This window comes from Calypte anna, chromosome 1 (genome assembly GCF_003957555.1).
Source record: "Calypte anna isolate BGI_N300 chromosome 1, bCalAnn1_v1.p, whole genome shotgun sequence".
In the NCBI taxonomy this organism is placed as follows: Eukaryota; Metazoa; Chordata; class Aves; order Apodiformes; family Trochilidae; genus Calypte; species Calypte anna.
The window spans coordinates 48,205,963-48,218,491 of NC_044244.1; the positions used below are offsets into that span (position 1 = coordinate 48,205,963).

At 38.9% G+C, this 12,529-nt stretch overlaps 1 protein-coding gene across 1 annotated transcript in view; it reads left to right on the forward strand.

The window, feature by feature from the left end:
- Nucleotides 1–2,769: 2,769 nt before the first annotated feature.
- Nucleotides 2,770–12,529, forward strand: part of ANO4 (anoctamin 4) — a gene marked incomplete at its 5' end in the record, with an annotated part of 124,919 nt that continues 115,159 nt past the window's right edge. Inside the window, 2 exon segments of the mRNA XM_030458333.1 lie at nucleotides 2,770–2,782; nucleotides 7,615–7,821. Coding sequence (XP_030314193.1) covers nucleotides 2,770–2,782; nucleotides 7,615–7,821 — 220 coding nt within the window.

The following is a 12,529-nucleotide window of genomic DNA, read 5'->3' on the forward strand; positions in this document are numbered from 1 at the left end:
TCTATACAAGTTCAGGAAAAGAAGGTATTGTTTCTCATGAACATTTTTAATTTATTTCTTTTGTCCAAGTTACGCTTCAGAATCTGTGTGGTTCTAATACTATTAAAAGTCCAGTTGTAATAATGAAGTAAATCAAAATAGATAATAAACCAAAAAGTTTAAAGTAATATACAGAACAACAACAAGGTGACCTCAGAAAGAATTCAGTCAGCTGGGATGGTAACAAATGATACTGATGGCAGCTTCCTGGACAGAGCAAAGGGAGGCATATTTTACATGCAATTGTTAGGCTTTTACCCCAGAAGCCTGGGAAAAACAGCAGCATATGTTTTTGTGTGTTTTCTTTAGGTTGAGAGGAACTAAATAATGAATTATTAGATAGAAATAGAAATACAAAACTTATAAATTAATCAGATAATGCATCTTGGGAAAAAAAAAGTTCTATTTATTCACCCAGGCTCATGAAACTTTCATAGGCAGCACCTTGTGTTTGGCATGGTGGCCCATGACAACCAACAAGTCAACAGCAATCCAATGGAGCTTTCTATTCCCTTGAATAAGGTTTTCTCTTAACTCATGCCTGAGGAAGACAAGGTGGGTTTTTAGATTATTATGTAGACTACTGAAGTAGGGCTATTATGACTCTCTCCAATATATTTCCATGACTCCAGGTTGTTATCCTGCATCTCTGAACACTACAGCTTTTCAGTCATGGTAGATAATCATTGTTGAATGCTAGTTTGTAATTTGATAAACTACCTCTGGGGCTATGAAAGCAACCCTTTTATGGTGGGCCTAAGGTAAGAACTTTTTATTCATTAGGTCTTTGACAGACTTAAATTAACACTGGCTCTGGATGCAGTTATGCCAGAGGTAATGTAGTAAATTTTGTAGGGGAGAGTAAGTTATTCTGGCCAAAAGCACATTTGCAAGTATAAAGCTATGTCCCTCTGGAGTCTGCAGCCATTTAATGGTTCTTTTCTATATTGATGCAGAGGAAGCTGCATAAACACAGCGTGTATGCAAGCCCTTTCTTCATGGAGTCCTGGTTCTAGTTCAGACACATCTTTGATCTCTGTTTTTTAAAAAAGCAGGTCCTAACACCACCAGTGACTGGTAGGCACAGGATGATGCTACCATCCTCCTGTTGAAGGGGGTAATTGAAAAACAACAACAAAAAAAATGCACTAACAAGTGATGCACCTTTGCAAAGATTTGTTTTGCTGATACAAGAGGTCTGTACAGTTATGCTCCTACAGAACTGATTAACATGAGACGTAGAAGGCAACCGAAGTGGAGAAAGGTGCAACACACAAATCAGAGAAAGATAAGAGTGTAGTTTCTTGCAGCCCTTGCGGGACCTCGAGTAGGTGTGTTAAGAGACAGATCCCTGATTCTCTAGAAAATTGCCAAGAAGAGCTGGCAAATGTAACCAAGAAGCAGAGCTCATCTACAAGTATACAGAGGCAAATGAAATTTTAAAGGAAAGAACAAAACCAGAAGCATCATTGTGGCACTGCATAAATCCTTGTTAAAGGCACAGCCTGAATAGCATGGGCATTTCTGGTGCTTCTTCTTGAACCTTTCTTAATGTGCATTACAGATTTGTATTTCTTGAAAAGAAAGGAACAGAGAAGGAGTGACCAGGAATCCCTGGTCACTGCAGGTTGCATACCCAGAGGAGCAGCAGTGTAAACTATCAGCTAAGCTTGGGGGTGGAAACAGCAAAGAGGTGATGTGATAGAGCTCTGTAGTATCATGAGTAGAATAGAGAGATAAAGGGAAGTGGTTATTCATGATCTCTTCCAGTATATCAGGGCTGACATGTTTCACACAAAGAAAAGGAGTTACTGCTTCACAGGCTGTACATTTAAGCTCTCTTGTTTCTTCCCATGGAAAACAATATATGCTAAAAATTTATGTAAAGTTAGAAGCTAGCTGGAGAAATTTTTTGATAGGAAATGGGGGAAAAGTAACATTCAGGGAACGGTTTCTAAAACTGCTATGGGTCTTGAAAATCCTGTCATCTCTTCAATATTGAGGGAAAAGGAAGAAGACCATTTAAAGCCTCAGAAAACTGAAGATATGTAACTTATCAAGATGCAGTGTTATTAAGCAGTGTTCTCTCTATACAGTCAAGTTCTAAGGAAGGTCTCTAACTATCAGCTTTTCTGTTTGCTCATTTAAAAGTTTGCAGTTGTAGGTTTGTTTTTTTACATCTGATGTAGTCAGAGGTGTTTCAATATTTTCAAAGCTGTACTTGAAGGATATACTGAGCTTATATACACTTTCATGAATCATTTGTGTCACTCACCAAGGCAAGGGCCTTGATGTTTTGTTAGAGAAGTGATATTTAAACATCTGAAAAATTATTTAATCTGTTGTGGGAATCTTAATACTGTTGTAACATCTTTTCCTGAGGTGTAGAAAAAGATACCCAGGCTTTTCTGGATTTATTAGTTATCCAAGTAGGGCATAGGCTGGGGAAAAAGGAGCTGCATCTAAGACTGCCTTCAGGCGTGTGTACAGAGAACAGCAGGAAAATTTTTCATCCATGCTCATTCATTTCTACCTAGGATCCAGAGTAAGCAGGAGAGTCCATTGTGGCATCGGGCATAGCTGTCTCGCTGCTGAGTAGTCAGGTGAAACTGGTTTTGAGTGAGAGAAAACTTTTATGTTACTTGAACTCCTCCTTATCAAGGCCAGCTTCAAAATGTGAAAAAGCTGCAGCTGTCTGTAGGGCATAATTGACTTTAATGGGAAATATGGCAATTTGCACAAGGTGAGGAAAAGGTGTTTCGCTTTTTAAGGCGAAAAAATTAGCTCACTTTCTCCTTTCCTGGGTATAAATGTTGACATTAACTAAATATGTAATTTGTCTATTTTAAATACTTCACCTTAGAGCCTCATTTCCCAGTCTCTGCCCATGCTTCTGAAGTGTTTCCTCATGACCTTGCTTACCTGTGTCTTGATGGCAGCAGGACTTCAAGGGCGTTCCACATCTTGCACCTACATGACACTGCAGCTGAGATTTTCTTCCTCACTTCTTGATCTATGCTCCCCAGCACTTGCTCTACTCTGAAAAGCACCTCTCTCCATTTTATCACTGTCTAGAGGAAGACACATGAGAGAAGAACCTGTATTTATATTTGCCTGTACACATAAGTGGTACAGGTTGGAACAGAATTGGTGCTGACTCAAACCTGACGGTCTTTACATCCAGTGCCTCCCCAGGTGAGAAGTGACTCAGTCCTACCACAGTATAATTTGGATATTTTGCCTTCTGGAGCTAGAGGTATCTCCATGGATATCACCAGGGCCATTGCACCATGCTCAGTCAAATAGGGCAGGCTGCATGAGGTCAACTGGGTAGTGTGTGGTGTTCAACATCCACCAGTGAGAGCTAAGACTTAACCACAGCAGATGCCCCATGAAATTCTTGGATAGAGTGATTTCTGAGCAGCACAGGATGTGGTCATTCATCTCTGTAGCATCTGATGAACCAATAAACCAAATATTGACACAAAAAAACCTGCATGCAGGCACACTGTGGTGCTATCTACTTTTAGTGGTATCTCCCTATTTTCTTCTAAATGTTTGTTTGTGTTGCTACCTCTCTTGGAAGTACTTAAGTATTCCACTTTTAATGTTCTCATATGCAGGTTTTATATCTGGAGCATTAAAAATTCTTCAGTGTTATAAGCAAACTATCACCTTATAAGAGGCAAAATATGTTCAGTGAAAAAATGAATGGTGCTTTGGAAAAAATTACAATAAAAATACTTATTGCTGGGAGCAATATGTTAGCCAGAAGCAGGATAAAGCCTGCTCTTCCCTGCTGGCAAGCTGCAGAGCTGAGAGGGATTGGTAGGGAGGGGGTGAAGGTGTTACTCTTAAAAGAACCTGCAAGCTCAAACAAAGGCATCAGAGGAGAGCAAAGGGACAACAAGAAGAGCAGTTCCTCATGGAGAAAAGAAGCTTGTATGAGAAAAAAAAAACCTCTAGGTGAGGAAGAGAAAGGCTTGTAAAGATCTGAAAATACAGAGAAGGAACTTTGCTGCATGCAAGGAAGCAAAAGAGCTGAGTGATACATACAGTACTTAAAAGCTCAAATCTCATCCAGCTTCACAATGCTGAACTTCCACTTGCCACTCTTAAATAGTTACCAGCCACCCAGGTACAGGTGACCAAGCCCTGTCTAGAAGTTAATGCTCCGAACTGAAGATCTGGCTGTGGCTACAGCCCAGTATTTAGGACTTTCATTTGCCTCTTCACTGCTGTGCTGGCTTGAAATTGTGCTCATATTAAGCCAGGAGAGAGGCAGGAGACACTCCTGGGTTTTGTCAAGTTTGACTGCCTGTCAGAGGATGCCAGTGTGCTCCTACCCACCTACTGAGGCTGCCAAGCTCGCTTAGAAAGGACCATGCTGCAAGGACAGGCACAGTCAGAAGCCACATATTTAGGACTGCACTGGGATTTTGATGTCAGTAACTATGTCAGACCAAGGCTGCAAGACAGGAGAATACCTTGACCAAACTTAATTATTGAAGACCCAGTCTGCAGTGTACCTCTGGAGAACTTTCTAGATGCCTTTTCTGGGTATCTCATGCTGCAAAAAGTAATTGGTGTCAATGTTAACATCTACTCTTCAGAGATCTCTGTGCTGTTTTCTCACATCTCTGACTGACAAATCCCAGGACTCTTTAGCAGTGTGGGATATTTACAGGAAGAATAGGTGGCATTTACTCTAGAGCATGCTTAGTGGCAATAATTCACCAGGTTTTCATCTTCCATAAACAACATGCACTATTCCTAGTAGCTTCTATACTGATTTTCCCTTCCTTTGTCTCTGCTTTTCTGCACGTTACCTGGGGATGTAATTTCAACTGCCAATATCTCTTAAAAGGACTTTCGCCCACATGAAAAGAAGGTAATGACACATCTTACTGTAATATCACTCTCTTACATTTTTGCAGATGTTTACTTCTAGTTTAACAAAAGAAGCATACACTGAAAAGCAACATCTGGTGTCTCTCTGGAAAAAAATCTAAAAACTGCAATGGTAATTAAGCAAGGAAACTTCCATTCTTATTCTTAAACTTGTTATCATGAAAATAATGTAAATTCACTCTTCTAGTCAAGAGAAATGTCTTGTGTGGAGTAAATAGCTTGCATGGAGAGTGTGGTAAAGAACTCCCAAATTCCCAAATGTAATGAATTTTTTGGTAACACATCTTTGGTATACAGTGTGTAGTCCCTGGGCACTTTTAAGTTTAAATGTGTTAAAAAAATAATCTGAAAAAATTCCAGTAATGCTGACACATTCTTCCTCCTGCACTTTTGTGTTATCATTTGATATCACTGCGCTTTAGTGGAAGAAACAAAATGTTGCACATAACCAGAGTCAAACTGTTGATTGAACATAATTTTGCATGTGATCAATCTGCAAATTTTGTAGTCCTTAAGAATAATGATCTGCTGCTGATCCTTTGTTTTGATGTATGAAAATTATTGCTGCACAAATACTTTAGGAAGCTGAGTCACAGCTGCATAACAGTTTATGGACTGTTTTCACAATGTGAAGAAGCAATTTACTGAAACCTCAGAGAAATGTAGCAGTCAGTGTGTGCTTGACACCTGTTCCTAAAATAGATCACTCTTTATGACAAAATTAAAGCATGGTCTTACAGAGATCCAGCTAGTAAGTATGTGCCATTACAGGTTCATGTTTAGCATTGGTAGAGTAACTTACTGACTCCATTGTAAGCTTCAGAGAGATGGCTGTTTTAATGATACCACAAACAGTGGTGATGATAAAAGGAAACAGTTGTGGTTATCTTTTTTAATATCTTAGGGATAATAGGGATAATTGCACAATATTTTGAGCATCTCAAATTTCTAGTGAAAGTATGAGAAAAAAAAAGAGCTCATTTAGATCTGGGACTTAGGTTCTCACTGATTGAAGCCCTTATGGCTACTTTATATGGCTCACACAGCCAAAGAAATATGTTGTCCAGGCATGCTCATTGGCATTCTCCTTACATGGATTACTACACTGCCTTTCCCAAGAGGAAACAACTGAATAGGGTGATTGGGATTTGCTGTCTCTGTTGAAGAAGATGTGACTTAACAGTCTTTAGAAACAACCAGCAGTTGCATTAGCCCTGTAACCAGCAAGTACATGAGCAGCTGCTGCAGGACAGTCCTCATCTCTTCACTATTCCTACAGGAGATCAGCTCTGTTGGAGTGCAGCAAAGTCAGGGAGGAAGTGTGTAGCTTCAGTTCTGAATGCATGGAGCCATCTCAAAGGAGAGCGATTTGCGCAGCCTTTCCTCACATGTGCAACCCCACTGGTCTCACCATTTGCCAACAGGATTGGTACTCTCCTTCCCTTTGCAAGGGATCAAAGTGTATTAAGACTTCAAAGAGACAAAACCTCTTCCATGACCTGGAGGTTCACATACATTTACTTTCAGTGGAACTGGAAGACTAAAGTCATTAAGGCATTCTTGGACTCCTTAGAGAGTCTAATCAAAAGAAGAGTCTAATCAATGTTGCCCAATGATTTTGAGTTACTGCAACTTACAGCATGCTTAGAGTATCCACATTTCAATTTTTTAGGGTCTGCTTTTCCATTTGCTTCTCATTTTGCCCCTTCAGGCCTTGTTTGGGTTTTTTTTATCTTTATTTTAAATAAAGAGTGGCTGCTGATAAAATGAGTGAGACTCACAAATTAAGTGTAAAACAGTAGTGTAACATTATCATTCAGCTTTGTTGCCTGAAAAAGATTGTCTAAAGGTTTTCACCAGGATATGCTGAGAGTGATTCAAATGAAGGAAATCAGAATCAATGTTTTTTACTGTAAGATATGATTTATTTTTAAGGCTACAATAGATACATATGAAATTACAATTTGGCTTTTCTCTTTGGAAAAGTAAAGCCTGTTTTTCATCACAATTTCTATTTAAAATTTGCTATGTGACAAATTTGCTGTGAAAGACAATTTCCAGTTTTGTAGGCGATGTTTCACAGGGCTGGTAAAAGTGGAATTGTTTTTCAGGTTTAAGATAATGTCATTGTTGCTTGTAACCTTACTGTTGTCCTCCCAACAGACCTTTATCTTTCTCCTTAAAGCTAGTTGCTACCTGAAGTGTAGCATCTTTTCCATATGATGAGACTTCCTACCCTTGTGAATGCTCAGAAGAAAAGAATCTATTGCAAAGTTCTAGTTCATCAATCAGAAAACTGTCATTTAATAAACTCTGTGGTAGCTACCTCATTAATATCATCCTGTGTGCGCTGTGTGGGGTTTTTTAAGAAATGGATGATAAGTCTTCCTGCAGGCCAGTAATGCAGTAAACCATGACTGTGTATTAATTTAAATATCTATTAATGTGGCTGACTCTGATGTCTGCAGCACAGCAGCAAAGATGTTTGTATTTTTCATTTTCATCAAAAAATCATGTTTTTACTACGTGGGACTTTTTCTTTTTTTCCTTTTTTTTTTTTTCCCTCCAAGAAGGCTGTTACATTTAAATCATGGCAATTTTTGTATTGTACTTATTCTGTGCTGTTCTCCTGTATCTAACAGTACTAATTCTTATTCCTGTCAGGTATAAGTTTATCTATTCATGGGGCTGAAAAGCGTGTGCAACTCTGTCAGAGGAGAACTGCAGCAAGTTACCGAGTGTCACAGCATCCGCCTGTGGTCAGGCATCCTTCACTCCCACAAGACAGAAGGTCAATAAACATGGAAGCCTCATCTTCTGGATCTAGTATTTCAGCAGTCACTGGAGGAAAAGCAAAGTCCCATCAGCCAGGTAACAGGTTTGGCTTGACACCTTTTTCTGTTGCATTTCATGTGTGATGTGTGACAGTGTTGTGAAATTGGTGTTAATAGCATCAGGTCATGCTTGCATGGAGGTCAACCTACTGATTGTCAGAGCTATTGATTGATGTTTTGTCTGCATCAGTATATTTTTGTCTGTAATAGGGAGTATAAACTTTTGGGACAACTGTGGGAAAATAGGAAATGGGAAAATGGGAAATGAAAATTTAAGTTAAATAATAAAAAAGATATAACACGTAGTGGTACCTAAAGCATTAATATGGAGAGAGCTTTGGGTGAGAGCTACTCCCCTTATATATGTTTAATTTTTATAAGTCCTAAGCTAATGCCAGTTCTCTATAGGCTACAGGCATCTCTGGTGGAACTGGGTAATTGACACTAACATTGTTTTTTAACAAAGGCACAATCCAGGATGTAGGATGAAAGTCTTGCTGCTAGAATGCAAGCAAAAACTCTAGATCTGGAGGAGATTTTATAACGTGTTAACTGGTTAGCAAAATTAAACTTTTTAAAAGAAAGCCAGAATCTCCTGGGAACCATCAAATTCGAATTGACATTGTGAGTTCATTCCTTGCTATGTTAATTGCCAGAGCTATTTTAGAAGGATCTTTTCTTATACCAGGGGAGTACATTTGTGCTGCCCATGTTCAGTCGTTCTTCACAGTGAAAATTATACTCTCAATTACTTTTCTGAGTAAATTAAGGCTGCCCATGAAGTCAGTTTTGTAGCTCCTGTACTGCAGGTTCTCAGTAATCTTCCAGGCCCTGGGAAAGGTCATGATGCACCCTGTGTGCAGCTGCTTGGGTGCTGCAGGTCTATTTGGATGAGACCCACAGTTCTACCTGCAAAACCTTAGCTTGCTCCTATTAACTTGCAGATCTTGTAAGTGGCTTAAATTTTGTAGAAGTTGAAAATTTAGATCATTTATTGTGGGTTGCCATGCAGGTTGATTGCCATGAGATTCTTGATCCATACTATTTAGTCACCATTTTGTCAACATATATTAATTAAGAATTTATAGTGACTCATAACATCATAACTCATGCTTTTGTTATTTCTGTTTCTCTGTTCACTTGTTCGTCATTCAGTTTTTGTATTTCAGTTTATGGTTTTTTTTTTCTTTAACGTATAGAAATTAATAGTACAGGATTGTTTATGTTACTAAGGATATATAATCACGAGTGCAGGATGCTAAAAGATAGGGAAAAAAAAAGACTGCATCACAGTTTGTGAACAAGTGTCTTGAGCATGCACAGTAACTGTGTTCATTTTGAGCTTCTCCACATTCTACGTCTATATGTTGATAAGAATGGCTTGTGCTTTAATGCTGAATAATGTACAAGCAACATATGGTGGCTTCTGATTGAGAAAAAGATCTCTGTTTTGGTAGACCCTGGAGGTTTTCTAATATGGAGCTCATCAGCGAGCATCATATGGATGATGTTTCTCTGAGGAATATACCTTTCAGTACAGTCATACAAGATTACTTTTGTATCTTATATTCTGCTCTTCAGACAATAACAGCATCTATGACCTACAGAGAAGTTGGTTGGCAGCTTGCTTCAAGGAGGCAATTAGTATTATTCACCTCACTGAAGTTAAGAAGAATTAATAGTACCCAGAGCCTTAAAGGCCACAGGTTTATATATGTTGAATGACAGGACTCTTAACCAACTTACAGTGTCATGGTTTCATCTGGAATGAAATAATGTCTTTATTATTTGAGGCTGATTCTTCAGTTCTATAAAATAACACTGAATTTGTCTCTGTGTCTGAGTTAAATTGCAACCATTTCAGCTGCATGCAAACATAGAGCCTAAGAAAGATTATGCAGTCTTAATATCAATAGTAATAAATAGCACTCTTAAGAGAAAATTCTAATTTAAAACTAAAATCATATGTTATTCAGCCCTAGTCACGCACAAATTAACAGATATAGCTTCATAAATAATTAGCCTAATACACTAGTTGACCAATGGCAGTGCCTTATATAAAGCTGTACATTATGAACAGTGTCACAATTTAATGCTGGGCTGGCAATTTACCAAATGACAGATGCTCTCTGTTAATCCCCCTGCCCTCTGATAAAGAAAGGAGGGAGAATAAGAGAGAGAGACTTACGGGTTGGAAACTAAACTACACAGCTTTAATGAGACAGTAATGATAAAAAAGGAAAAAAAATAATAAATATATATACATATACAGAAAACCAATACCATGTTCCTCTCCCCACCTACAATGCTCACATCACCACCGAGGCTTCAGGGCAGCCCTGGGAAAGTCCAGGCTGGGCTCCTGGAGTCAGCAGCAGTCGGGAGCTGGAGGTAGGAGGAAACAGGGATTTAGGATGTCACGGATTGGGACCACAGGCAAATGAACGGGATCCTCCCAGGATAATGAAACAAAGAGAAACATGTGAAGGCAAAGGGGCTTGACCCTTGTGGTCCCTCAAATTTATGCTGACTGTGATGTGTATGGGATGGAATACTCTGTTTGGTCGATTTTGGTCATTTGTCCTGTCTGCTCCTCCCTAAAGGAGGGTTGCAGGTGTGATCTCTTTACTCCCTTTCTCTTTTCAGAGCATTAGATGTTCCTCAGACCTGAGCAGTGGCCTTGGTTCTGCAGACCATTCTTTTGTTGTAACTATGAACATCGAGTGTTATCAGTCCTAGAAGCAGACATTGACTGAGAAACTTGCTGTTAATTTCAGCAAGTACAGCTACTTATGAGAGGCTAAACTGAAAGCAAATTTACAAGACAGAAAATTCTCTCTATTCTGACCCAAACTAGGACAAACAGTTTGGTATTTTACAGAGAAAATGTTCTGATGTATGTTAATTGCTCAGGCAACAGATCTTATACTGCCGTTTTCCAAACTATCCTCCTGACATTGCATACAGTAAATTCCTCAGGTTTTTGTTCAGCCTAATTTGAAATAGCTCCCACAGTCTGTGTTCCTCCTCCTATTGCTGTACTGTTACCACAATCAAGTAGATCTCACTGCTGGAGCAGTATTCATTAGATTCAGTCTGAAATTTCCTTTGCCTGGTTATCAAATGTTCTGAACACAAAAACAGCCTGGAGTAATAGATTGTACAGAATGGTATCCTGAGGACTTAAAATAGCATTTCTTTTTTTTATCAATCAGACAGGCTAAAACCATGTAAAGATCTTTGGTAAAATGACAAGAGTTATGAATTACTGTATTTTTCCCTCTGATAGGATCCTGCTGCTGTTTTCTGCTTATCTCTTTGTTTCTCTTGGCCACTTTTCTTCTGTCCAGAATGACATCTTTTATTATCTACCCTTAATTCTTTTTAATTGACAGGTGTTTCCTTTGACTTAAGTTCATGGGTGGCTATGTGCTAAGGAGGAGGAACTATAAATAGTGTCCAGTGTTCCAGCACCCCTTTTCAGCTTCTTTCCCTGCAAGTTTTTTCTGTAGCTGGTAAGGAGCCTAAGGCTGATGACTTCTACTGTTACTCTGGATGTTAGAGTTTCTCTTGAGCAGTGAGTTGTTTGTAATATGCCTTTAAATAAAATAAATTAAAAATTGGCCTGTGCAAGCTTGCAAATAGGCACCGCTCAGCCACAGAATTCCAACTTCTGAGCTCTAATTTTGAACACATCAGAAGGTATCAAGCAAGTCTGTTTCAACAGACACAGAGAAATGAGTGGAAGAGAATGGCTATTAATGGTGAAGACTCCTCTGCAGGTGCACTTGTGTGAGACAAGTTCCTCTTAGAAAGGAGAAAAGCAGAGTAGAGCAATCAGATGGTAAATGTTGATGCCATTGTATTAAGGTAAACATACAGTCCTTCTAGAAGTATGAGGGGACAGTATTTTTAGTTTTGGAAAACCTCCAGCTACCATCTCCCACTTATGTGAAAAGCTGTGGTATATTGAGGATAATGAGGTGCTGGGCTACTGAAGTACAGGATTCAAAGCATTTGAGGCAAACAATTGCTGGTATAAATTGTTACAAATCTCCTGAAGACAGTTTATGTCAGATGTGTCTGTTTTGCACACATGAGGCTTGTTTTGAAAGCAATGGTCGTTCACATTTAGGTCATCTGTAAAAGCAGCAGAGCCACATCCTGAAAAAGCCCAGAGGAGGTTAAATTTTCATCCCAGTCAGTTTTCTTAGTGTCAGGGTTAGGAAAATCTGGGGATTAAAAAAAAAAAATTGTTTGCCTCCCTTTTGATGACACTATACCTTTGCTATGGAGTAAGCAGGACTTCAGTTTCTGGTTTTCTGCCTTTTTCATTCTCTTTATTTCCAGGTGAGGACAATATTATCTTACCTCTCCCTGTTTGTGACAAATTCCTTTATTCTCAGGCTCTGCAGACCTTGTCAAACCCAGATTCTCTAGGAGCCATTGTATTTCCTGCTTGTGGAAAAATTGCCTCACTCAATAAGTCTAAGAAGCAGTAAAGTGAATTCTTTCATTGTGTGAAATGCTGGAAATGTCAGCTCTCTACTTGCAACACTTGCTAAAAATTGTCACCCATTTTGTAATAACATGGATTCAAAGGTTCTCTGGAAAGATTTTCTTTCTCAATGGTTCTCATAAAGGGCTCTGGTTAAATTTCAGTGTGTTTTTAGGCTTGTATAGCAGTGTTTATAGAATAATGTAGGTATTAAATGTATCACTTGTACAAATGAGATCTGCAGGCC